The sequence below is a fragment of the Eptatretus burgeri genome, chromosome 5 (genome assembly GCF_056783735.1).
Source record: "Eptatretus burgeri isolate ZD-2024b chromosome 5, Ebu_testis_v1, whole genome shotgun sequence".
Lineage (NCBI taxonomy): Eukaryota > Metazoa > Chordata > Myxini > Myxiniformes > Myxinidae > Eptatretus > Eptatretus burgeri.
Window position 1 is genome coordinate 124,510,015 of NC_140965.1, and position 27,595 is coordinate 124,537,609.

Sequence of the window (27,595 nt, forward strand, 5' to 3'; positions counted from 1 at the left end):
TGAGTGCAGCCTGTGGCTGCTGGTTGCATCATTAGTTGGGACGCGGCTATGCCGCTGATGCAGTGTCCCCCTTACCAGTACACTGGTGCTCATTTTGCCGACCTCGGAAGGATGACAGGCTGAGTCAACCTCTTGGTTCATTTTAATTCAGCGGCCAACGAGGCTTTAACTCAGGACCTCGGATCCCAAGCCGCCACCCTCACCATGAAGCCAACACCAGACTTATAGATTTCTACTGGTGCTACATGACAACAGTAGGAATAAAATAAATAAAAATGCAACAGAACGTCAGATTTATCAGACAACTCGAGACAATTGTGTCTCAATGTGTGTTCTGCACACAAGTTTTCATCGTATCCGGACAGCGAGATTGCTTTGTTTTATGCGTGGAGAGATACGGCCGATGACTTGCGCCGGCCTTACTTGCGATTTGTTTCTCCGCGGCGCTGCGCTGGTCACGTCACCTCACTAAAATATTTCTGATATTGAGCAGTGTGCAAGTCGAATTTACATTGTTGAATTACGAATAGATTGTCTAACTACTTGTTATTGCCAAGTCTTCCTTCGATGTCCTCCCGATTATAATGAACGCGGGGAATTTCATCGCATTTTCCTCTGCTTGTCCTGCTTCTGGCTCGAACTGCGAAGGCCGTATTTCATTTCCAGCTGCCTGAACTTCACCTCCCGCGACTACGTTATCCAACAATTCTCCATGTGATTCAGACCAAAATCCTTCATTTCTCTCACACTCACTGTCATTACCAGACAAATGAAAGTCCATGCCATCCATTATTCAAAACCAAATGTTCGATTTTTTTTTTTTTAAAGCAGAAATGAACGAAGCGATTGAGTCGATCAATCAAATGTGGAAACACACAGAAGGCCAATAGAATCACGTAGACCACCAACCCGAGTAATTTATGCGCAGCCTTTGTAATCCTGTAGTTGACGTCATGTGGGTTACACCCCTTTCAGGAGAATTTTTAGGAGCGTTCCCGAAGAGGTTTGTTTTTTTAATTTTACATTTTACAGAATGAGTATTGTGAAAAAACATTGTCAGATCTGAAATCACGACGAAAAACTCCTCTCGGACATATATAAACTTCTCTCGGCATACCTTCGCCAACGCGACATTCCCCCCAGAAACCGTTGATTGTGAGGGTATTTAATCCCATACCACATCTGCCATCTCATATGTGTTATGATGGCTTAAAAACATTAAATTTCCTGAGTCATATCGTATATCACAAGCTTGGGCATTGAATTCACAACATTTTGGCATTGTTTGTATGCAAATTGGATAAAAATCGACCACACTATGGCAAAATGACGATTTTGACCTTTTCATGACCTCGACCTTGACCTTTGTACTCTTAATTTTGTAATTGGTATTAGAGTGTGGGGAACAGAACAGTCAACATGTTGGTGTTGGTTTCATGCAAATCGGATAAGAATTGACCGTGTTATGACTAATACCGCACATTTTGCATTGTTGTGACCCCCCCCCCCCTGACCTTTGACTTCCAACCACGAATCAGGATTATTACGTCATTGTGTCATGTCACATATCACAAGATGGCGCATTGAATTCTGAACATTTTGGCATTAGTTGCATGCAAATTGGATACAAATTGACCGCTGTTGTAAAAAGACGATTTTGACCTTTGAATGACCTTGACCTTTGACCCGATCGCTCCCAAAGTCGAATCAAATGGTCCTCGGATAATAACCAATCATCCCACCAAATTTTCTGCGATTCAGTTCAATACTTTTGGAGTTATGCGAATAACAAACAAACACACATATTCACAAATAAATAAATAAATACACAGCGATCAAAACAAAACCTCCGCAACAAAGTTTGCGAAGGTAATGAATTTTCAATACTTTTGCGTGTCAGGGGACCTTTAACCAAAATCGAATTTACTTGTTCTTTTTACCGACCCAACTTATCAATCAAGTTTTGTCATGATCCGTTCATGACTGTTTGAGATATTGTCTAAAACTGTGCAGTGTTATTGTGTATTGTTTTGACAACCCCATCAATGTGGAAGAATTAAAAAAAAAAATTGGTATTTGGATCCAGATCTGAATGTTCATCAAAATCGAATCGATTCCTTCTCATCACACATTCAACCTGCCCACCAAGTTTTGTCGTAATCCGTCTGTAACCTTTTGAGATATTGTGCTATACATAGTTTTGGCCCTATCTCTCAATGGGAAAGAATGACAAATAATTCTGTTATCTGGATATGGATCTGGATCTTCACTAAAATCAATCCTTCGGTGGCGGATGGAAAGATCATCACAGTGTCATGTTTTTTTTTTTTGTTTGTTTTTTTTCAATGAAACAAATGTTTCACAGTGAATTCTGCTTTTGTTTTGCATATTTCAAATTCCCTGTGCCGTGGAAGACTCTTTCTAAAATTACAGGTAGTGGACAAAAAATGGAAACACCTGTGTCAATGAGGGACACCAAGTATATGAAGAGCAACTGCTTCAACACTGGTGTGGCCCATGTACTCTGAGGGAAACACATCATCAGCAAAGGGCAACAGTGTGCGGAAGCACATATTGCAGGATCGTGATGTCCATGCATGAATTTGAAGTGCAAGGCAAAGCAGGCAAGCAACTGCAGATCAATTGACTGTAAATTTCAACCTGGGGAGTGAGCAGCCAGTTTCATCAAAAACAATCTGTTGAGAACTCCACAAACTGGGATACCATAGTCGGGTTGTCGTGCACAAACCACTCATCATACCGAGCAATGCACATCTCTGAGTCGAGTGGTGCAAAACGCAGAGGAAAGGACCACCGAGCATTGGAGAAATGTGAGGTGGTCAGATGAATTGTCCTTCTCCCCGTTCTCGACAAATGGACGAGTGCACGTATGGCGCCAACCGAAAGATCTCTGCAACCCTGAGTGCTTTTTCCAACAGTAAAGGGGTCTTGTGGTTCTGTGATGTTGAGGGGCAAATCTTCCTGGCATTGTTTGGGTACAGTCATTCCCTAAGAAAGCAAGTTCAATGCCAATCTCTCACCTCAGTCGGAGCATAAACAGAGACCAGGGAAATGAAACCCAATGAGTGACGAATACCTTGTCTCATAATGTGCTCGTTGAAGGTGTTCCCCCAATTATCATTGGAATCAGCTTATTGGACACAGCTGCAGCTACTCCTTGGGCATGGTTCCCATCAGAGTGATCAGACCAATGGTATGTGTAACCAACCTCCATGATCTCGCCACAATCCGGTCTCCTAACCTCAGAGATTGCTACAATACCGATGTCCAAACGCTTGAGCTCAGAAGATAACAGACAGGTGATCATACCCTCTTAGGGATAGGACATTCCAGGCACCCACCTGATGCGACCGCCTCAGGTTAACCCAAGGAGACTGCTGTCTGGTGGACGACACCTCAGCACCACTCCGACAGACATTCCTGCAATCTGACCCGGGAATGTTACCCCGTGGTTTCCCTCCTATTATCAAAGATTGGGGGTCCCAAAGGCTTTGCCCCAATCCCGTCATCCGGTGAGCTGCCCTGCGAAGGCAAGCTGCACAGGAGGTACTCCCACGGAGTGGGTTTTCAGATTTCTTTGCATTTTGTGTTTTGCGGATTGAAGGATTTTACTGTGGCCAGAGTGCAAATCCTGCCAACAACCTCCTAATATGAAGTAACCCAACTGCAGGAGGACGTCCTCAGACACAGTTGGGCATTACATATGGATGGCCGTTCGCTCACAAGGAGCTCCTCCGCCTTTTGACAGGTTTTGTTTTTAATCCTGCTGGGTGTCCATGTCCAAACACCCTCCTCACCAAAAAAACCTGGTGGGGGAGATGGTTTCGTCGACTACAACCCAACTATGGAACAGGTTAGTACAGGTTTATATGATACCTGTCGCAAGTCACAGATCTGATCTGGCCTGACCTGACATAACCCACACTCCAACATGACCCCACACTCTTCCAAGATCTGACCATCCAACAAAACTGAACAGCTGGGCCAGAAGGACCTTGGTCATGGAGGTGACCGATAATCGAATGACCACTCTGACAGAACAACAGAGTTCCTTGGCTGAGATGAGAGAACCTGACAGAAGAACATTCTCTGCAGCACTTAACAAATCGAGGCTTTATGGGAGAGTGGCCAGACGGAAGCCATCCCTGAGAAAATGGCACATGACAGACAGCATGCCTGGAGTTTGCAGAAAGGCATGTGGAAGCGTCTGAGAGCTTGAGGAGAAAGATTCTGTGGTCTCATAAATCAAAAATTGAACTATTTGGCATGAATGCAAAGCACTACGTCTGTCAGAAACCGAGCACAGCTCATCACCCATGGAACACCATACAGACCGTGAAGCTTGGTGGTGGCAGCATTATGCACTGGGGATGCTTTTCAGTGGTTGGAACTGGGAAACTTGTAAAGATAGAGGAAATAATAAATGGAACCAAATACAGGCAAATCCTTGAGGAGAACCTGCTTCAAAGTGCAAAAGACCTTGGACTGTGGTGAAGATTAATGTTCCAACAGGACAATGACCCCAAGCATGCAGCCAAAGCAACACTGGAATGGCTTCAGAACAATAATGTGAACGTCCTTGAGTGGCCCAGCAAAGGTCAGACTTGAATCCCATTGAAAATCTGTGGAAAGACTTGAATATTGCTGCTCACAGATTCTCCGCATCCAACTTGACAGAGCTTGAGCAAATCTGCAAGGAAGAGTGGGAGAAATTCCCAAATCCAGATGTGCAAAGCTGTTACAGTCACCCAAGAAGATTTGAAGCTGTTATTTTCAATATATTTGTAAAAATTTCCAAAAACATGTTTTCACTTTGTCATTGTGGGGTATTTTCTGAAGATCGGTGAGAAAAAATTATATTTAATCTATTTTTAATTCAGGCTGTTACACAACAACATGTGAAAAAGTCAAGGGATGTGAATACTTTTTGAAAGCACTGTGGGTTTCTGAAGGTTATCAGACTTAAAGTGGCAATTGGGAACAGGGAGATGATAATGCACAGAAACATCAATTGTTTTTGAGTAACAGGTAGGATTAGGGGTCTGTTTTCATCGAGAGTAGTCAAGCTCATCAGTGTATTTATGAGACACACGTGGGTGGAATTGCCAGCAGTCTTGAAGGACTCAAGAAACTGGTGGAAAACAACAGAAAAGAAAGATAATTGCAGGGTAATGGTTTTTTTTATTATGAATACAAACCTTTCACAGTTGGTTATTCTTTTTGTTTTGCCAATTTCAACTTCCCTGTGCCATGGAACATGTTCTTCCAAATACAATTATGCAAATAACTGCTCATGAAACTGATGTCACAAAGACAGACATTCAGGCCTGATATGTCGATTGAAAATGAATGGTGTTCACTTGCTTATCCTTGGAGATTTTTGGAAGAGCTTGCAAATGCGTGTTAAAACCCATTCTTTTTTGATATATTTTTTTCCCCATTACATTCTGTCTTCAGCTGGGTTGGCTGATAATATGATTATAAATGGCGAGTTGCGAAACAAGTTAATATGGTAACCAGTTTGTCAGTGAAAGTTTATCAGTTGTCCAGTCTTGTCATTATTCCAATATTGAAACATCTTTTGTTTTCATGCTGTTCTTCTGCAGAAACACACAAATCGGACTCTTCCTCCTCTGGCCATTCAGCCAGTGGTCCTGAAATCGTGTGGGGAGAATAGGTCCACACACGTGAATGCTCTTCGTGAAAAGGTAATTACCCCACGCATGCAAAGTGACCATCGTTGTGAAGAAATTGCTTCATGTCCATCATCCATCCCTCTTTCTGTCTTACCAGTTGATGATCAGGAACAACTTGTATAAATCTGATGTTATATTTTGAACATGAATCGGAAAACAAATCTTAAGTTTGTCATGACTGTACTTTCGCTCTGAACTTGTCCCGACTGCGTATTCACAGAGTGTGAGACAATATTTTTACTTATTTTGCCTGCCTGGCAGTCAAGGAAAAATGAAATTCATTCCAAACAAGAAGTATACTGTTTTTAAGGATGTTATAAAGGACAGAAACAACAGGCCTCAAGATCGAAGGTAACATGTTAGATCGAGTGATGTAATAGACGAGCAAAACGGCGGTAAAACTCAGAATCATTTTATTTATATGCCATTAAACCTCTTTAAGCCATTTATTTGAATTGAATTATCGACATGAAAATTGCAGAACACAAATCGCCATCATAATGCTTCCAAGAACCATGCTATATATCGACATATAGCAAGAGAGAGCGTGGCATGTGAATGGGTGCAGTATCGGGGTGAAGAAGAGGCCGCCGATATTGCGATGTTCCATGCTGATTGACGCTGCATTTTATGGTGATGAATAAATTCTCCATCTCCTAAACTGCTGCTTAACATCGTCTTATTGCATTATATCAAGGTTTTGTATGAGACTGCTTTGGTGGCACTAAATTTTCGGATTTTTTTCAATTATCTTCAAAATCATTATGTTATCAAAATTATGTACAGTATATACTTGAACAGTGTGGCGTTTCGTTTTCTTTGAACTCTCGAGTTGTACTTTTGATTTTCCCCTCCAAATACGTCGAGGCGCATGCAAGAGTGAAAATACAGAGGTTATCAGAATGAAATTGGTAACTGTGAGTGAGCAGATGAAAACTCACAGAAGCATCAAATTTTTTTTCAGAGTGACAGGATAAGGGGTCAGTGTTTATTTAAAGTAGTAAAACTCATCAATGGGTAGGGGAGCCTCCATGACAGGATTGGAAGTAGTCTCGGACTCGAGAATCAAATAGGAGACTCAAAAAGCACTTGGTGGGACACATACCTGAGCCAAGCAGAACATTTTACGTTTTGTAGCGCACTGATAGGCCGGATCTGCATTCAGACCTTAAACAAAATCTGATCAGCTTGTTCTGGTCACCCACACACTCATCCACCAAGTTTTGCCATAATCAGTCCAACTTTTTGAAATATCATGCCATAAATCGTTTTAACCCCATCTCTCAATTGTGAAGAATCACTTTTAAATTCCAGTGTCCAGATCCAGATCTTCACCAAAATTGAATCGGTTTTACCTTCTCACACACCCACCTTGTCTCCCACGTTTCGTCCAAACTGTCCACAACGTTTTGAGACATTATGCGTTATATCGTTTTTGGTCCCATCTCTTAATTGTGAAGAATCACTGAAAAAAATTCTTGTATCCAGATCCGGACCTTCACTGAAACCCGAATCAAGTTGTCCTTGGCACACACCCAAACCTGCCCGTCAAGTTTCATCTGAATCCGTTCATAACTTTTCGTCATATCGTGCTATACGATGTTATTTAGTTTTTAGTCCCATCTGTCGATGGTGAAGAATCGTGTAAACTGGAATGGCACTCGGGAGGGCGCATACCTCCACCAGGCTGAAATGTTTACGTTTTGTATCCCAATGATTGGCCGAATCTGAATCAGGACCTTAAAGGTCCCCTGACATGCAAAACTTTCTGGTTATTTATATATTAACTTGACCTTCCTTGTGAAGAAATCACCCATGTTTTTTTTTTTTATCAAATATGGGATTATTACAGCAATATTTCGATCATTTCTGGTGCTTTTCACAACTTGCTATGCCCCGCCCCTAAAAAACGTTGACTTCAGCGAATCGCAGCGTTGACGTCACATACAGAAACTCGCACAGAGTGGATTGACTCAAGATCTCTCGAGTCCAGAGCAGCGTTTCTCAACATTCTTCCCCTTGTGGAACCCTTGAAATAGTTTTCATGTCTTGGGAACCCCTGCATAAAAATTATTTTATGCCATTATTTATATCGAGCTCTTATATTTTTAGTTATATAGATACCTAGTTTCAGGAAAAAATGACCCCCTTTTAGTCAAATTTATTGGCAATGAAAAAAAAAACATACTGCTCGTTTATGAGACCTCACACCGAGGTTTTAATTCACAAAAATTATTATTTTTAATTTTTTGTTTGAAAACGTCATTTTTGAAAGCGTTTTTCAACCCCGAGTCTGTTTGACAATTAAAAAACACACCTCATGTTGCTTGATCAACAAAACTTAAACAAATAAAGCTGAAGCAATAAAGGTAAACAGAAGAACTAAAAGAGAGAGACAGACAGACAGACAGACTGACTTCGCGCTCGGAAGCACAGAGAAGATAGATGGACACCATTCGTGCATGCGTCCCGTACTTGAGTCAGTCACTCAATGATACACGAATCCGCCACTTACAGGACGTCCACTAACCAGTGAGGGCGGTTTCACACTGGCGCCATATATACATCGTTAAATACATTCCCTATGGTTGTTATAATTGTCAATAATATAAGAGGTTGAAGCTTCTCTTATAAAAACCAAGGAGTTTCCAACAATATGCCGTTTGTGTATAGTAAAATTACGAATATGAAATCAAACAAAAACGACTGAAAAATACATTAGCCTATTTATTACTATTTCTCGCGGAACCCCTAGCGACCTCTTGCAGAACCCTAGGGTTCCGGGGAACCCCGGTTGAGAAACACTGTTCTCGACGAGTCCGATAAATCCGCCGTCTGTCCGACTCATCTGATAAATCCGTCGTCCGTCCCACTCGGCCGATAAATCTGATGTGCTGAAGCTTTCTTTTATTATTCTCTTTTCTTCATTGTTTTCGACTCTCTCTGTCTCTTTCGCTTTCTCTTTCTCTTTCTCTTTCTCTTTTTCTTTCTCTTTCTCTCTCTTTCTCTCTCTTTCTCTCTCTTTCTCTCTCTTTCTCTCTCTTTCTCTCTCTTTCTCTCTCTTTCTCTCTCTTTCTCTCTCTTTCTCTCTCTTTCTCTCTCTTTCTCTCTCTGTGTTGAGTGCAGCCTGTGGCTGCTGGTTGCATCATTAGTTGGGACGCGGCTATGCCGCTGATGCAGTGTCCCCCTTACCCGTACACTGGTGCTCATTTTGCCGACCTCGGAAGGATGACAGGCTGAGTCAACCTCTTGGTTCATTTTAATTCAGCGGCCAACGAGGCTTTTACTCAGGACCTCGGATCCCAAACCGCCACCCTCACCATGAAGCCAACACCAGACTTATAGTTTTCTACTGGTGCTACATGACAACAGTAGGAATAAAATAAATAAAAATGCAACAGAACGTCAGATTTATCAGACAACTCGAGACAATTGTGTCTCAATGTGTGTTCTGCACACAAGTTTTCATCGTATCCAGACAGCGAGATTGCTTTGTTTTATGCGCGGAGAGATACGGCCGATGACTTGCGCCGGCCTTACTTGCGATTTGTTTCTCCGCGGCGCTGCGCTGGTCACGTCATCTCACTAAAATATTTCTGATATTGAGCAGTGTGCAAGTCGAATTTACATTGTTGAATTACGAATAGATTGTCTAACTACTTGTTATTGCCAAGTCTTCCTTCGATGTCCTCCCGATTATAATGAACGCGGGGAATTTCATCGCATTTTCCTCTGCTTGTCCTGCTTCTGGCTCGAACTGCGAAGGCCGTATTTCATTTCCAGCTGCCTGAACTTCACCTCCCGCGACTACGTTATCCAACAATTCTCCATGTGATTCAGACCAAAATCCTTCATTTCTCTCACACTCACTGTCATTACCAGACAAATGAAAGTCCATGCCATCCATTATTCAAAACCAAATGTTCGATTTTTTTTTTTTTTTTTAAAGCAGAAATGAACGAAGCGATTGAGTCGATCAATCAAATGTGGAAACACACAGAAGGCCAATAGAATCACGTAGACCACCAACCCGAGTAATTTATGCGCAGCCTTTGTAATCCTGTAGTTGACGTCATGTGGGTTATGCCCCTTTCAGGAGAATTTTTAGGAGCGTTCCCGAAGAGGTTTGTTTTTTTAATTTTACATTTTACAGAATGAGTATTGTGAAAAAACATTGTCAGATCTGAAATCACGACGAAAAACTCCTCTCGGACATATATAAACTCCTCTCGGCATACCTTCGCCAACGCGACATTCCCCCCAGAAACCGTTGATTGTGAGGGTATTTAATCCCATACCACATCTGCCATCTCATATGTGTTATGATGGCTTAAAAACATTAAATTTCCTGAGTCATATCGTATATCACAAGCTTGGGCATTGAATTCACAACATTTTGGCATTGTTTGTATGCAAATTGGATAAAAATCGACCGCACTATGGCAAAATGACGATTTTGACCTTTTCATGACCTCGACCTTGACCTTTGTACTCTTAATTTTGTAATTGGTATTAGAGTGTGGGGAACAGAACAGTCAACATGTTGGTGTTGGTTTCATGCAAATCGGATAAGAATTGACCGTGTTATGACTAATACCGCACATTTTGCATTGTCGTGACCCCCCCCCCCCGACCTTTGACTTCCAACCACGAATCAGGATTATTACGTCATTGTGTCATGTCACATATCACAAGATGGCACATTGAATTCTGAACATTTTGGCATTAGTTGCATGCAAATTGGATACAAATTGACCGCTGTTGTAAAAAGACGATTTTGACCTTTGAATGACCTTGACCTTTGACCCGATCGCTCCCAAAGTCGAATCAAATGGTCCTCGGATAATAACCAATCATCCCACCAAATTTTCTGCGATTCAGTTCAATACTTTTGGAGTTATGCGAATAACAAACAAACACACATATTCACAAATAAATAAATAAATACACAGCGATCAAAACAAAACCTCCGCAACAAAGTTTGCGAAGGTAATGAATTTTCAATACTTTTGCGTGTCAGGGGACCTTTAACCAAAATCGAATTTACTTGTTCTTTTTACCGACCCAACTTATCAATCAAGTTTTGTCATGATCCGTTCATGACTGTTTGAGATATTGTCTAAAACTGTGCAGTGTTATTGTGTATTGTTTTGACAACCCCATCAATGTGGAAGAATTAAAAAAAAAATTGGTATTTGGATCCAGATCTGAATGTTCATCAAAATCGAATCGATTCGTTCTCATCACACATTCAACCTGCCCACCAAGTTTTGTCGTAATCCGTCTGTAACCTTTTGAGATATTGTGCTATACATAGTTTTGGCCCTATCTCTCAATGGGAAAGAATGACATAATTCTGTTATCTGGATATGGATCTGGATCTTCACTAAAATCAATCCTTCGGTGGCGGATGGAAAGATCATCACAGTGTCATGTTTTTTTTTTTGTTTGTTTTTTTTCAATGAAACAAATGTTTCACAGTGAATTCTGCTTTTGTTTTGCATATTTCAAATTCCCTGTGCCGTGGAAGACTCTTTCTAAAATTACAGGTAGTGGACAAAAAATGGAAACACCCGTGTCAATGAGGGACACCAAGTATATGAAGAGCAACTGCTTCAACACTGGTGTGGCCCATGTACTCTGAGGGAAACACATCATCAGCAAAGGGCAACAGTGTGCGGAAGCACATATTGCAGGATCGTGATGTCCATGCATGAATTTGAAGTGCAAGGCAAAGCAGGCAAGCAACTGCAGATCAATTGACTGTAAATTTCAACCTGGGGAGTGAGCAGCCAGTTTCATCAAAAACAATCTGTTGAGAACTCCACAAACTGGGATACCATAGTCGGGTTGCCGTGCACAAACCACTCATCATACCGAGCAATGCACATCTCTGAGTCGAGTGGTGCAAAACGCAGAGGAAAGGACCACCGAGCATTGGAGAAATGTGAGGTGGTCAGATGAATTGTCCTCCCCGTTATCGACAAATGGACGAGTGCACGTATGGCGCCAACCGAAAGATCTCTGCAACCCTGAGTGCTTTTTCCAACAGTAAAGGGGTCTTTTGGTTCTGTGATGTTGAGGGGCAAATCTTCCTGGCATTGTTTGGGTACAGTCATTCCCTCAGAAAGCAAGTTCAATGCCAATCTCTCACCTCAGTCGGAGCATAAACAGAGACCAGGGAAATGATACCCAATGAGTGACGAATACCTTGTCTCATAATGTGCTCGTTGAAGGTGTTCCCCCAATTATCATTGGAATCAGCTTATTGGACACAGCTGCAGCTACTCCTTGGGCATGGTTCCCATCAGAGTGATCAGACCAATGGTATGTGTAACCAACCTCCATGATCTCGCCACAATCCGGTCTCCTAACCTCAGAGATTGCTGCAATACCGATGTCCAAACGCTTGAGCTCAGAAGATAACAGAGACAGGTGATCATACCCTCTTAGGGATAGGACATTCCAGGCACCCACCTGATGCGACCGCCTCAGGTTAACCCAAGGAGACTGCCGTCTGGTGGACGACACCTCAGCACCACTCCGACAGACATTCCTGCAATCTGACCCGGGAATGTTACCCCGTGGTTTCCCTCCTATTATCAAAGATTGGGGGTCCCAAAGGCTTTGCCCCAATCCCGTCATCCGGTGAGCTGCCATGCGAAGGCAAGCTGCACAGGAGGTACTCTGACGGAGTGGGTTTTCAGATTTCTTTGCGTTTTGTGTTTTGCGGATTGAAGGATTTTACTGTGGCCAGAGTGCAAATCCTGCCAACAACCTCCTAATATGAAGTAACCCAACTGCAGGAGGACGTCCTCAGACACAGTTGGGCATTACATATGGATGGCCGTTCGCTCACAAGGAGCTCCTCCGCCTTTTGACAGGTTTTGTTTTTAATCCTGCTGGGTGTCCATGTCCAAACACCCTCCTCACCAAAAAAACCTGGTGGGGGAGATGGTTTCGTCGACTACAACCCAACTATGGAACAGGTTAGTACAGGTTTATATGATACCTGTCGCAAGTCACAGATCTGATCTGGCCTGACCTGACATAACCCACACTCCAACATGACCCCACACTCTTCCAAGATCTGACCATCCAACAAAACTGAACAGCTGGGCCAGAAGGACCTTGGTCATGGAGGTGACCGATAATCGAATGACCACTCTGACAGAACAACAGAGTTCCTTGGCTGAGATGAGAGAACCTGACAGAAGAACATTCTCTGCAGCACTTAACAAATCGAGGCTTTATGGGAGAGTGGCCAGACGGAAGCCATCCCTGAGAAAATGGCACATGACAGACAGCATGCCTGGAGTTTGCAGAAAGGCATGTGGAAGCGTCTGAGAGCTTGAGGAGAAAGATTCTGTGGTCTCATAAATCAAAAATTGAACTATTTGGCATGAATGCAAAGCACTACGTCTGTCAGAAACCGAGCACAGCTCATCACCCATGGAACACCATACAGACCGTGAAGCTTGGTGGTGGCAGCATTATGCACTGGGGATGCTTTTCAGTGGTTGGAACTGGGAAACTTGTAAGGATAGAGGAAATAATAAATGGAACCAAATACAGGCAAATCCTTGAGGAGAACCTGCTTCAAAGTGCAAAAGACCTTGGACTGTGGTGAAGATTAATGTTCCAACAGGACAATGACCCCAAGCATGCAGCCAAAGCAACACTGGAATGGCTTCAGAACAATAATGTGAACGTCCTTGAGTGGCCCAGCAAAGGTCAGACTTGAATCCCATTGAAAATCTGTGGAAAGACTTGAATATTGCTGCTCACAGATTCTCCGCATCCAACTTGACAGAGCTTGAGCAAATCTGCAAGGAAGAGTGGGAGAAATTCCCAAATCCAGATGTGCAAAGCTGTTACAGTCACCCAAGAAGATTTGAAGCTGTTATTTTCAATATATTTGTAAAAATTTCCAAAAACATGTTTTCACTTTGTCATTGTGGGGTATTTTCTGAAGATCGGTGAGAAAAAATTATATTTAATCTATTTTTAATTCAGGCTGTTACACAACAACATGTGAAAAAGTCAAGGGATGTGAATACTTTTTGAAAGCACTGTGGGTTTCTGAAGGTTATCAGACTTAAAGTGGCAATTGGGAACAGGGAGATGATAATGCACAGAAACATCAATTGTTTTTGAGTAACAGGTAGGATTAGGGGTCTGTTTTCATCGAGAGTAGTCAAGCTCATCAGTGTATTTATGAGACACACGTGGGTGGAATTGCCAGCAGTCTTGAAGGACTCAAGAAACTGGTGGAAAACAACAGAAAAGAAAGATAATTGCAGGGTAATGGTTTTTTTTATTATGAATACAAACCTTTCACAGTTGGTTATTCTTTTTGTTTTGCCAATTTCAACTTCCCTGTGCCATGGAACATGTTCTTCCAAATACAATTATGCAAATAACTGCTCATGAAACTGATGTCACAAAGACAGACATTCAGGCCTGATATGTCGATTGAAAATGAATGGTGTTCACTTGCTTATCCTTGGAGATTTTTGGATGAGCTTGCAAATGCGTGTTAAAACCCATTCTTTTTTGATATATTTTTTCCCCATTACATTCTGTCTTCAGCTGGGTTGGCTGATAACACTGAACAACAAATTTCAAAATTTTTTTTTTACTGGAGATGTGTAAAGTGATTAAGACTAATTTGGGTACGCTGATTTCAAAAATCATAACCGTTTTGCTGTATCACGTCAGGATTTTCACGAACAGAAATATTCCCATTGCCTAGAAGTCAGGATTTCAATGAAATTTACATATGTCTTTAACATGTCTATTTCGTACAATTGTTGTTAACTTGTGTTATATTTCTTTCTTTCAGATAAAGATGAGTAGGCGTTCCTGTACCAATCATCCTGACAACTTCTGTTATGTCTGTGGTCGGTATACCAAAAAAGATCAACAGCGAAGTATATCTACAGCAGTGAAAATGAAGGCCGCCAACTTTCACTACTTCGGGTGTAAGGTGGGGGACCAAGAACAGAGCTGGGCACCACACATCTGCTGCACAAGCTGTCACACAACCTTGACTCAGTGGGTGGTGGGCAAGCGCGCGAGCATGCCATTTGCGGTGCCCATGATATGGCGTGAGCCGCAGAATCATCATGATGATTGTTATTTCTGCTGCACAAGCATCGCCGGCTTCAACAAGAAGAATAAAGGTCACATCAAGTACGCTGACTGCGTCTCTGCTCGTAAACCCTTGCCTCATGATGACGAGAACCCCGTTCCAACACCTCCAGCTGATCAGAACATAGCTGTAAGCAGTGGTGAAGAGGATGGTGATGATGAACCTTTTGAACCCGACACTCAAGAATCACACCTTCTGAACCAGGGTAACTTAAATGATCTTGTAAGAGATCTCTCGCTATCAAAGGCGAAGGCAGAGCTGCTTGGATCAAGGCTGCAGCAGTGGAATCTACTTGAACCTAACACCAAGATATCCTTGTTCAGAGCACGTCACAGAGACATGGCTGAGTTCTTTGAGATGGAAGACACGATGACATTCTGCAGTGACATCAACGGTCTGTTGAAAGAACTTGGGTGTGATCACGATCCTGCAGACTGGCGCCTCTTCATCGACTCGGGGAAGAACAGCTTGAAGGCTGTTTTGCTCCACAATGGCAACGAGAAACCATCAGTCCCACTGGCTCACGCGTTCGGCATGACAGAGACCTATGAGACTATGCGGCAGCTGCTTGATTCCATCAAGTACAATGACTTCAACTGGCACATCTGCGGAGACTTGAAAGTGGTGGCGCTGTTGTTAGGGCTGCAGTCAGGCTACACGAAATACATGTGCTTCCTTTGTCTCTGGGATAGCAGAGACGACAAGAATCACTGGACGAAGAAAGATTGGGAAGAGCGAAAAGAGCATGTACCTGGTCGACACAACGTGAAGCATGTCGCCCTTGTCGACCCAGCCAAGGTTTTCCTTCCACCACTCCACATAAAGCTCGGCTTGATGAAAAGTTTTGTACGGGCAATGGATCTGAATGGGCGTGGGTTTTTATGGGCTCAAGGAAAAGTTTGGCAACACCTTGTCGGAGGCCAAGATCAAGGCTGGTGTCTTTGTTGGACCGCAAATCCGACAGATTATGAAGGACGAAACTTTTCCGACAACTCTAAACCCCAAAGAGCTGGCAGCGTGGAGGAGCTTCAAAGCTGTGACGGACAACTTCTTGGGGAACGAGCGCGCGGACAACTATGAAGAAATAGTGCAGCAGCTGCTGGAGTCCTTCAGGAAACTTGGCTCCAGGATGTCCCTGAAAATCCATTTCCTACACCAGCACCTGAACTTCTTCCCTGACAACCTGGGAGCAGTCTCGGACGAGCACGGCGAGCGATTCCACCAAGAGATTTCACTCATGGAGACGCGTTACCCAGGGCGGCACAACCCGAACATGATGGGCGATTTCTGCTGGTTCCTGCATCGTGAAACTGACACAGAGCAGCACAAACGCAAAGCCAAATGCCTAAAGCATTTTAAATTACATTCTAGTGGAGTTTTTCTGTAATTTCTATAATTTTGAAGCATTCATGATGAAATAAATGAATAAATGAATTTTTGTAAATTTCATTGAAATCCTGACTTCTAGGCAATGGGAATATTTCTGTTACTGAAAATCCTGACGTGATACAGCAAAACGGTTATGATTTTTGAAATCAGCGTACCCAAATTAGTCTAAATCACTTTACACATCTCCAGTAAAAAGTTTTTGTTGTTCAGTGTAATATGATTATAAATGGCGAGTTGCGAAACAAGTTAATATGGTAACCAGTTTGTCAGTGAAAGTTTATCAGTTGTCCAGTCTTGTCATTATTCCAATATTGAAACATCTTTTGTTTTCATGCTGTTCTTCTGCAGAAACACACAAATCGGACTCTTCCTCCTCTGGCCATTCAGCCAGTGGTCCTGAAATCGTGTGGGGAGAATAGGTCCACACACGTGAATGCTCTTCGTGAAAAGGTAATTACCCCACGCATGCAAAGTGACCATCGTTGTGAAGAAATTGCTTCATGTCCATCATCCATCCCTCTTTCTGTCTTACCAGTTGATGATCAGGAACAACTTGTATAAATCTGATGTTATATTTTGAACATGAATCGGAAAACAAATCTTAAGTTTGTCATGACTGTACTTTCGCTCTGAACTTGTCCCGACTACGTATTCACAGAGTGTGAGACAATATTTTTACTCATTTTGCCTGCCTGGCAGTCAAGGAAAAATGAAATTCATTCCAAACAAGAAGTATACTGTTTTTAAGGATGTTATAAAGGACAGAAACAACAGGCCCCAAGATCGAAGGTAACATGTTAGATCGAGTGATGTAATAGACTTGAGCAAAACGGCGGTAAAACTCGGAATCAATTTATTTATATGCCATTAAACCTCTTTAAGCCATTTATTTGAATTGAATTATCGACATGAACACTGAAGAACAAAAATCGCCTTCATAATGCTTCCAAGAACCATGCTATATATTGACATATAGCAAGAGAGAGCGTGGCATGTGAATGGGTGCAGTATCGGGGTGAAGAAGAGGCCGCCGATATTGCGATGTTCCATGCTGATTGACGCTGCATTCTATGGTGATGAATAAATTCTCCATCTCCTAAACTACTACTTAACATCGTCTTATTGCATTATATCAAGGTTTTGTATGAGACTGCTTTGGTGGCACTAAATTTTCGGATTTTTTTCAGTTATCTTCAAAATCATTATGTTATCCAAATTATGTACAGTATATACTTGAACAGTGTGGCGTTTCGTTTTCTTTGAACTCTCGAGTTATACTTTTGATTTTCCCCTCCAAATCCGTCGAGGCGCATGCAAGAGTGAAAATACAGAGGTTATCAGAATGAAATTGGTAACTCTGAGTGAGCAGATGAGAACTCACAGAAGCATCAAATTTTTTTTCAGAGTGACAGGATAAGGGGTCGGTGTTTATTTAAAGTAGTAAAACTCATCAATGGGTAGGGGAGCCTCCATGACAGGATTGGAAGTAGTCTCGGACTCGAGAAACAAATAGGAGACTCGAAAGGCACTTGGTGGGACACATACCTGAGCCAAGCAGAACATTTTACGTTTTGTAGCGCACTGATAGGCTGGATCTGCATTCAGACCTTAAACAAAATCTGATCAGCTTGTTCTGGTCACCCACACACTCATCCACCAAGTTTTGCCATAATCAGTCCAACTTTTTGAAATATCATGCCATAAATCGTTTTAACCCCATCTCTCAATTGTGAAGAATCACAATCGGACTCAATCCAGTGTCCAGATCCAGATCTTCACCAAAATTGAATCGGTTTTACCTTCTCACACACCCACCTTGTCTCCCACGTTTCGTCCAAACTGTCCACAACGTTTTGAGACATTATGCGTTATATCGTTTTTGGTCCCATCTCTTAATTGTGAAGAATCACTGAAAAAAATTCTTGTATCCAGATCCGGACCTTCACTGAAACCCGAATCAAGTTGTCCTTGGTACACACCCAAACCTGCCCGTCAAGTTTCATCTGAATCCGTTCATAACTTTTCGTCATATCGTGCTGTACGATGTTATTTAGTTTTTAGTCCCATCTGTCGATGGTGAAGAATCGTGTAAACTGGAATGGCACTCGGGAGGGCGCACACCTCCACCAGGCTGAACAGTTTACGTTTTGTATCCCAATGATTGGCCGAATCTGAATCAGGACCTTAAAGGTCCCCTGACATGCAAAACTTTCTGGTTATTTATATATTAACTTGACCTTCCTTGTGAAGAAATCACCCATGTTTTTTGTTTTTTTTTGAATCAAATATGGGATTATTACAGCAATAATTCGATCATTTCTGGTGCTTTTCACAACTTGCTATGCCCCGCCCCTAAAAAAACGTTGACTTCAGCGAATCGCAGCGTTGACGTCACATACAGAAACTCGCACAGAGTGGATTGACTCAAGATCTCTCGAGTTCAGAGCAGCGTTTCTCAACATTCTTCCCCTTGTGGAACCCTTGAAATAGTTTTCATGTCTTGGGAACCCCTGCATAAAAATTATTTGATGCCATTATTTATGTCGAGCTCTTATATTTTTATCATTGTTCAAGTGGTAAATATAATATTTTTTTTTCGGATACCTAGTTTCAGGAAAAAATGACCCCCTTTTAGTCAAATTTATTGGCAATGAAAAAAAAAACATACTGCTCATTTATGAGACCTCACACCGAGGTTTTAATTCACAAAAATTATTATTTTTAATTTTTTGTTTGAAAACGTCATTTTTGAAAGCGTTTTTCAACCCCGAGTCTGTTTGACAATTAAAAAACACACCTCATGTTGCTTGATCAACAAAACTTAAACAAATAAAGCTGAAGCAATAAAGGTAAACAGAAGAACGAACACAGAGAGAGAGACAGACAGACAGACAGACAGACTGACTTCGCGCTCGGAAGCACAGAGAAGATAGATGGACACCATTTGTGCATGCGTCCCGTACTTGAGTCAATCACTCAATGATACACGAATCCGCCACTTACAGGACATCCACTAACCAGTGAGGGCGGTTTCACACTGGCGCCATATAGACATCGTTAAATACATTCCCTATGGTTGTTATAATTCTCAATAATATAAGAGGTTGAAGCCTCTCTTATAATAACCAAGGAGTTTCCAACAATATGCCGTTTGTGTATAGTAAAATTACGAATATGAAATCAAACAAAAACGACTGAAAAATACATTAGCCTATTTATTATTGTTTATCGCGGAACCCCGAGCGACCTCTTGCAGAACCCTAGGGTTCCGGGGAACCCCGGTTGAGAAACACTGTTCTAGACGAGTCCGATAAATCCGTCGTCTGTCCGACTTGTCTGATAAATCCGTCGTCCGTCCCACTCGGCCGATAAATCTGATGAGCTGAAGCTTTCTTTTATTATTCTCTTTTCTTCATTGATTTCGACTCTCTCTGTCTCTTTCTCTGTCTCTTTCTGTTTCTGTTTCTGTTTCTCTTTCTCTTTCTGTTTCTGTTTCTGTTTCTCTTTCTCTTTCTTTCTCTCTTTCTCTCTCTCTTTCTCTTTCTCTTTCTCTTTCTCTTTTTCTTTCTCTTTCTCTTTCTCTTTCTCTCTCTTTTTCTCTCTCTCTCTTTCTCTCTCTTTCTCTCTCTTTCTCTCTCTCTTTCTTTCTCTCTTTCTCTCTCTCTCTCTCTTTTTCTCTCTCTCTCTCTCTCTCTCTCTCTCTCTGTCTCTCTGTTGAGTGCAGCCTGTGGCTGCTGGTTGCATCATTAGTTGGGACGCGGCTATGCCGCTGATGCAGTGTAACCCTTACCAGTACACCGGTGCTCATTTTGCCGACCTCGGAAGGATGACAGGCTGAGTCAACCTCTTGGTTCATTTTAATTCAGCGGCCAACGAGGCTTCAACTCAGGACCTCGGATCCCAAGCCGCCACCCTCACCATGAAGCCAACACCAGACTTATTGTTTTCTACTGGTGCTACATGACAACAGTAGGAATAAAATAAATAAAAATGCAACAGAACGTCAGATTTATCAGACAACTCGAGACAATTGTGTCACAATGTGTGTTCTGCACACAAGTTTTCATCGTATCCGGACAGCGAGATTGCTTTGTTTTATGCGCGGAGAGATACGGCCGATGACTTGCGCCGGCCTTGCTTGCGATTTGTTTCTCCGCGGCGCTGCGCTGGTCACGTCACCTCACTAAAATATTTCTGATATTGAGCAGTGTGCAAGTCGAATTTACATTGTTGAATTATGAATAGATTGTCTTACTAGTTGTTATTGCCAAGTCTTCCTTCGATGTCCTCCCGATTTATAATGAACGCTGGGAATTTCATCGCATTTTCCTCTGCTTGTCCTGCTTCTGGCTCGAACTGCGAAGGCCGTATTTCATTTCCAGCTGCCTGAACTTCACCTCCCGCGACTACGTTATCCAACAATTCTCCATGTGATTCAGACCAAAATCCTTCATTTCTCTCACACTCACTGTCATTACCAGACAAATGAAAGTCCATGCCATCCATTATTCAAAACCAAATGTTCGATTTTTTTTTTTTTTAAAGCAGAAATGAACGAAGCAATTGAGTCGATCAATCAAATGTGGAAACACACAGAAGGCCAATAGAATCACGTAGACCACCAACCCGAGTAATTTATGTGCAGCCTTTGTAATCCTGTAGTTGACGTCATGTGGGTTACGCCCCTTTCAGGAGAATTTTTAGGAGCGTTCCCGAAGAGGTTTGTTTTTTTAATTTTACATTTTACAGAATGAGTATTGTGAAAAAACATTGTCAGATCTGAAATCACGACGAAAAACTCCTCTCGGACATATATAAACTTCTCTCGGCATACCTTCGCCAACACGACATTCCCCCCAGAAACCGTTGATTGTGAGGGTATTTAATCCCATGCCACATCCATTTTGGATTTGGTCCAAAATGCAATATGGCCACTATGGTGGCCATTTTGAAAAAATATTTGAATTTTTTTTTTTTTTTTTTGCATTTCTTCATGTTTTAAGTGATTTCCAACCCCCCCCCCCCCCTAAAAAAAATTTTTGGAGAAAAGAACTATAACTCTGTCAGCACTGTTGATGTCATATTTAATGAATAAGATATAAGGTTCACTTGAGTGAGCCAGCACTATTGGCGGCGGAGGTTTTGCACTCTACCGAGTGCTCCCCCTCCAGTTATTTTTGTTTTACCCATTTAATCTTCCCTGTGCCATATAACTTGTTCTTCCAAATACAATGATGCAAATAGCTGCTCATTAAATTGATGTCACAAAGACAGACATTCAGGCCTGATATATCAATGGAAAATGAATGGTGTTCACTTGCTTATCCTTGGATATTGTTGGAAGAGCTTGCCAATGCGTGTTGAACAACATTCTTTTTTGATATATTTTTTTTCCCCATTACATTCGGTCTTTAGCTGGGTTGGCTGATAATATGATTATAAATGGTGAGTTGCTTCACAAGTTAATATGGTAACCAGTTTGTTTGTGAAAGTTTATCAGTTGAAGTGTCCAGTCTTGTCATTATTCCAATATTGAAACATCTTTTGTTTTCATGCTGTTCTTCTGCAGAAACACACAAATCGGACTCTTCCTCCTTTGGCCATTCAGCCGGTTTTTCTGAAGCCATGTGAGGAGAAAAGTTCCCCAGACTTCAATGCTCTTCGTGAAAAGGTAATTACCCCGCGCATGCAAAGTGAACATCGTTGTGAAGAAATTGGTTCATGTCCATCATCCATCCCTCTTTCTGTCATCAGTTGATGATCAAGGAACAACTTGTATAAATCTAATGTTGTAGTTTGAACATGAATCGGAAAACTAATCTGAAGTTTGTCATGACTGTACTTTGGCTCTGAACTTGTCATGACTGCGTATTCACAGATTGTGTGAGACAATATTTTTACTCCTTTTGCCTGCCTGTCGGTCAAGGAAAAATGAAATTCATTCCAAACAAGACGTGTACTGTTTTTAAGGGTGTTATAAAGGACAGAAAGAACAGGCCTGAAGATCTAAGGTAACATGTTAGATCGAGTGATGTAATAGACGAGGAAAAACGGCTGTAAAACCCGGAATTGATTTATTTCTATGCCATTAAACGTCTTTTATCCATTTATTTGAATATAATTATCGACATAAACACTGTAAAACTCAAATCGCCTTCATAATGCTTCCAAGAACCATGCTATATATCGACATATCGCAAGAGAGGGCGTGGCATGTGAATGGGTGCAGTATCGGGGTGAAGAAGAGGCCGCCGATATTGCGATGTGCCATGCTGATTGTCGCTGCATTCTATGGTGATAAATAAATCCTCCATCTCCTAAATTGCTGCTTAACATCGTCTTATTGCATTATATCAAGGTTTCATATAAGACTGCTTTGGTGGCACTAAATTTCCGGATTTTTTCAATTATCTTCAAAATCATTATGTTATCAAAATTAATGTACAGTATATACTTGAACACTGTGTGGGGTTCCGTTTCTTTGAAATCTCGAGTTATACTTATGTTTTTCCCCTCCAAATGCGTCGAGGCGCATGCAAGAGTGAAAATACAGAGGTTGTCAGAATGAAATTGGTGACTGAGAGTGAGCAGATGATAACTCACAGAAGCATCAAATTTTTTTTCAGAGTGACAGGATAAGGGGTTGGTGTTTATTGAGAGTTGCAAAAACTTATCAGTGGGTAGGCGAGCCACCATGACAGGAATGGGAGTAGTCTCGGACTCGAGAAACAAATAGGAGACGAGAAAGGCACTTGGTGTGACACATACCTCAGCCAAGCAGAACATTTTACGTTTTGTAGCCCACTGATCGGCCGGATCTACATTCAGACCTTAAACAAAATCTGATCAGCTTGTTCAATCACCTGCACACTCATCCACCAAGTTTTGCCATAATCATTCAAACTTTTTGAAATATCATGCCATAATTCGTTTTAACCCCATCTCTCAATTGTGAAGAATTACTTTTAAATTCCAGTATCCGGATCCAGATCTTCACCAAAATTGAATCGGCTTCACCTTGTCACACACCCAACTTGTCTCCCAAGTTTTGTCCAAATCTGTCCACAACGTTTTGAGATATCATGCTTTCTATCGATTTTGGTCCCACCTCTTCATGGTGAAGAATCACCATTGAGAGATACAAGATCTGGATACAAGAAAAAATTCTTGTATCAAGATCCGGACCTTCACTGAAACCCGAATCAAGACGTCCTTGGCACACACCTCACCTGCCCGCCAAGTTTCATCCGAATCCGTTCATAACTTTTCGTAATATCTTGCTATACGATATGTTATATTGTTTTTGGTCCCATCTCTCGATGGTGAAGAATCATTTAAATGAGAATGGCATTCGAGAGGACGCATACCTCCACCAGGCTGAACAGTTTATGTTTTGTATCCCAATGATAGGCTGAATCTGAATCAGGACCTTCACCAAAATCTAATTCACTTGTTCTTTTTTACCTACCCAACTTATCAATCAAGTTTTGTCATAATCCGTTCCTTACTGTTTGAGATATCGTGCTATACTGTGCGTAATTGTGTATTGTTTTGACTTCTCTATCAATGCTGTTAGAATTAAATGCTGGAAGAATTAAAAAAAAATTGGTATTTGGATCCAGATCTGAATCTTCATCAAAATCGAATCGATTCCTTCTCATCACACATTCAACCTGCCCACCAAGTTTTGTCGTAATCCGTCTGTTACCTTTTGAGATATTGTGCTGTATATATAGTTTTGGCCCTATCTCTCAATGGAAAAGAATGACAAATAATTCCGGTATCTGGATATGGATCTGGATCTTCACTAAAATCAATCCGTCGGTGGTGGATGGAAAGATCGTCACAGTGTCATGTTTTTTTTTTTGTTTTTTTTTTTCAATGAAACAAATCTTTCACAGTGAATTGTGCTTTTGTTTTGCATATTTCAACTTCCCTGTGCCATGGAAAACTCTTTCTAAAATTACAGGTAGTGGACAAAAATGGAAATGCCTGTGTTGTTGAGGGACACCAAGTATATGAAGAGCAACTGCTTTAACACAGGTGTGGCCCATTTACTCTGAGGGAAACGCATCATCAGCAAAGGGAAACATTGGGCGGAAGCACATTCTGCAGGATCGTGATGTCCATGCATGAATTTGAAGTGCAAGGCAAAGCAGGCGAGCAACTGCAGATCAATTGACTGTAAATTTCAACCTGGGGAGTGAGCAGCCAGTTTCATCAAAAACGGTCTGCTGACAACTCCACAGACTGGGATACCATAGTCGGGTTGCAGTGCACAAACCACTCATCATACCTGGCAATGCACATCTGCGAGTCTAATGATGCAAAAAGCAGAGGAAAGGACGACCGAGCATTGGAGAAATGAGAGATGGTCAGATTAATCGTCCTCCACGTTCTCGACAAATGGACGAGTGCACGTATGGCGCCAACCGAAAGATCTCTGCAACCCTGAGTGCTTTTTCCAACAGTAAAAGGGGTCTTGTGGTTCTGTAATGTTGTGGGGCGAATCTTCCTGGCATTGTTTGGGTGTTGTCATTCCCGAAGAAAGCAAGTTCAATGCCAATCGCTTCTTAATAGTATTGAGTAAACATCTTCACTACATGCTGCAGCATTTCTTTCCTGCTGAGTGGAGTGTCTTCAAAGATGACAATGCCCCCATCCACAGACCATGTGTGGTCACCCAATGGTTTGACGAACATGACACTGATGTTATCCATATGTCATGGCCTTCTCAGTTATCAGATCTAAACCCAATCAAGCGCTTATGGGACATACTGAAATGATGCCCCACACAGCGTTTTCTACTTCTATCAAATAGGTGTGAGTTGATAACCTTCTCGTGGAAGAATGGTGCCGCATCCCTCCTGCAGAATTCAAGACGCTGGTGGACTCTGTCACAGCACCTATAGGCCGGACTGGCCACACGTGGTGGCCCAACGCCCTATTAAGTGACTTTATATTGGTGTTTCCATTTTTTTTAGTTCACTACTTGTACATCAGTGGGCGTGCTCACCAAACTGGAATTGTCACATACACTCAGGATTGCTATTTCAGCAATAGATTTGCTTTTGCCGAATACACCACATAAAAGCACATAATGTTGTTAAATTGTTTCCTGTTTGAGTTTATTAAGTGATTCCAAAAAAGCGTTGAAACTCTTGTGGTTCACTGGTTTTTTTTTTTTTTGTTTCCACGTATCATTCGACCTTTGTGCAGGTTACTGATAACTTGAGAAATGATGAGTTGGTTCACATATGGAAGTGCAGAGTAGTTTGTTAGTAAAGGGTCACCAACTTAATCATCTTAGGATGCATCATTATTCCTACATTTTTCAATTTTATCTCCTCCCTGTTGATGGGTACCTGAAGAGCCCAAGTGTCAGAATCTGTAGTTATCCATCCATGATTACTGTTGGCAAATGCCAGAGAGTAAAGTTTGATCATCAGTGTTCTGAACCTCATTCACGTCTGCCAACGAAGATCCGAGGTTACTGTTTTCACCCCTTTCTGTTTGTTACTTACGAAATCTAAAGATTTCGTAAGTATATTGATGCCTTCCGTTTCTGTTTGTTATCTTGCCAAAACGAAGTTTTTGCAAGATATGTTAGTCAGCTTGTATGTTTTTTTTTGTTGTTTTTTTTTTTTTTCGTTTGTTTGTTTGTTTGTCTCTAATCACGAATAAAACATTCTGCAGAGCACATTTATCATTGGAAATTTTTGTAACTTCGCATATCAGAGGCCTATAGAGGTCCCTTTCAGCGCATACAATTTTGAAGGTCAAGGTCAAAGGTCAAGGTCACTTTGTCGCAAATCAGGGGAGTCGACGAAACCCTTATTTTTTTTGGTCTCTAATCACGTATAAATCATTCTGCAGAGCAAAGTTATCATTGGAAATTTTTGTAACTTCGCATATCAGAGGCCTATAGAGGTCCCTTTCAGCGCATAAAAATTTGAAGGTCAAGGTCACTTTGTCGCAAATCAGGGGAGTCGACGAAACCCTTATTTTTTGAGTAATTATGATCGGATCATCTTCAAACTTCATGGGAATATAGTTCATGGTCTGGCGCTCAGCTGATTAATTTTTGGTGGCGATTGGCCTTGATCTTCATGGTTAGCGCCTCAGGTCAAACGTATTTGACCCCAAGGTCAAATTTTCAAGTTTTAGGAACCATATCGTGTCGTACCTCAAATTGAACAACTCGATGAGTGCTTTCTAGATATGTCAAGCTTGAGACATTTTGACGTTATGAGGCAAAAGCATATTTTTCATGGTTACTCTGTCGAACGATTCTCATCGGAATCTCTCGTAGGGAGATATTCCTCAAGGAGTTGCTCCTGGTGGATAGCAGCTCTGTTCACCTCAGTGTGACGTTAAAGAAGTCACACGTGGTCACCTTTTGGCAAGATACAGGTCACCCTGCGGGTGACATTGGTTTATTTGTTTGTTTGTTTGTTTGTCGGCACGATAACTCGAGAACCGAAGAAGCTACCAATGTCCAATTATACCAGGTGATTCAGGAGGCTGATGGCTCATGCTGATTAGATTTTGGTCAAAATCGGTCAAAGGTCAAGGTCACAGTGAGGTCAAACATCCAAAACATTCAATTTTTGATGGTTTGGTACAGAATCATCGGAGAAACTTCTGGTTTGTGTCGCGACCTTCTCAAGAGACAACTTTTATTAGACAAGGTCAGAGGTCAAGTTGACGATTTCTTAAGTACCAGTCTCTGACTGCTTGGTTGTTTGTTTGTTTGTTTGTGAACAGTATTACGGAAAAACTCCTTGACGGATTTCGACGAAGCTACCTTACGCTACGTTAAGTGTCATTTTGGGCAAAATCACCCATAGGTAGCACACACTGTCACTGCGAAACACAACCAAAAATGCATCCTATTCTCCTTTGCAATAACTGGTCGATAAATCATCACACAAAGTTCAGACTCCATTCGCCTTTTTGGTTGGTGATATGATTAATCTGGACTCGTGCTGTCCATGCAGTTTCATCACTCATAACGGTGCCTTCAAGTGTCCTCATGATGATCCCGAAAATGTTCTTTCAATTTGAAGCCAGAACTAAGCACTGAGTCGCAGGGATTAACACAGAACCAGCGGCAAATAGTATCACGGTTTGGATTAATTACCGAGTGAAAGCAAAAGAAATGCGATTTCCGATTGTCCAGTGTTATCCCTCACGACGATCATGCGACATAATTAAAAAGGCGGAGAGGTGGGGGGGGGGGTTCACATGCACCCAATGAAGCCCCATCCCCACCCCCCCCGGAACCCCTATTTTAATATATTAGCGTGTGTGCGTACATATGCATGTGTGTCCC

The 27,595-nt window shown here is 41.8% G+C and overlaps 1 protein-coding gene across 4 annotated transcripts in view; it reads left to right on the forward strand.

Annotated features, from left to right (window-relative positions):
* The window catches only part of LOC147027286 (uncharacterized), a 71,389-nt gene that overhangs the window by 26,818 nt on the left and 16,976 nt on the right, over positions 1-27,595 (forward strand). For 3 of the 4 annotated variants that reach the window (XM_085883551.1, XM_085883548.1, XM_085883552.1), the window contains 3 exons: positions 5,628-5,729; positions 16,609-16,710; positions 21,830-21,931. In XM_085883551.1, the coding sequence (XP_085739677.1) occupies positions 5,628-5,729; positions 16,609-16,710; positions 21,830-21,931 (306 nt within the window). The remainder of the gene's footprint in view (positions 1-5,627; positions 5,730-16,608; positions 16,711-21,829; positions 21,932-27,595) is intronic. The other variant, XM_085883549.1, reaches the window with a different exon arrangement.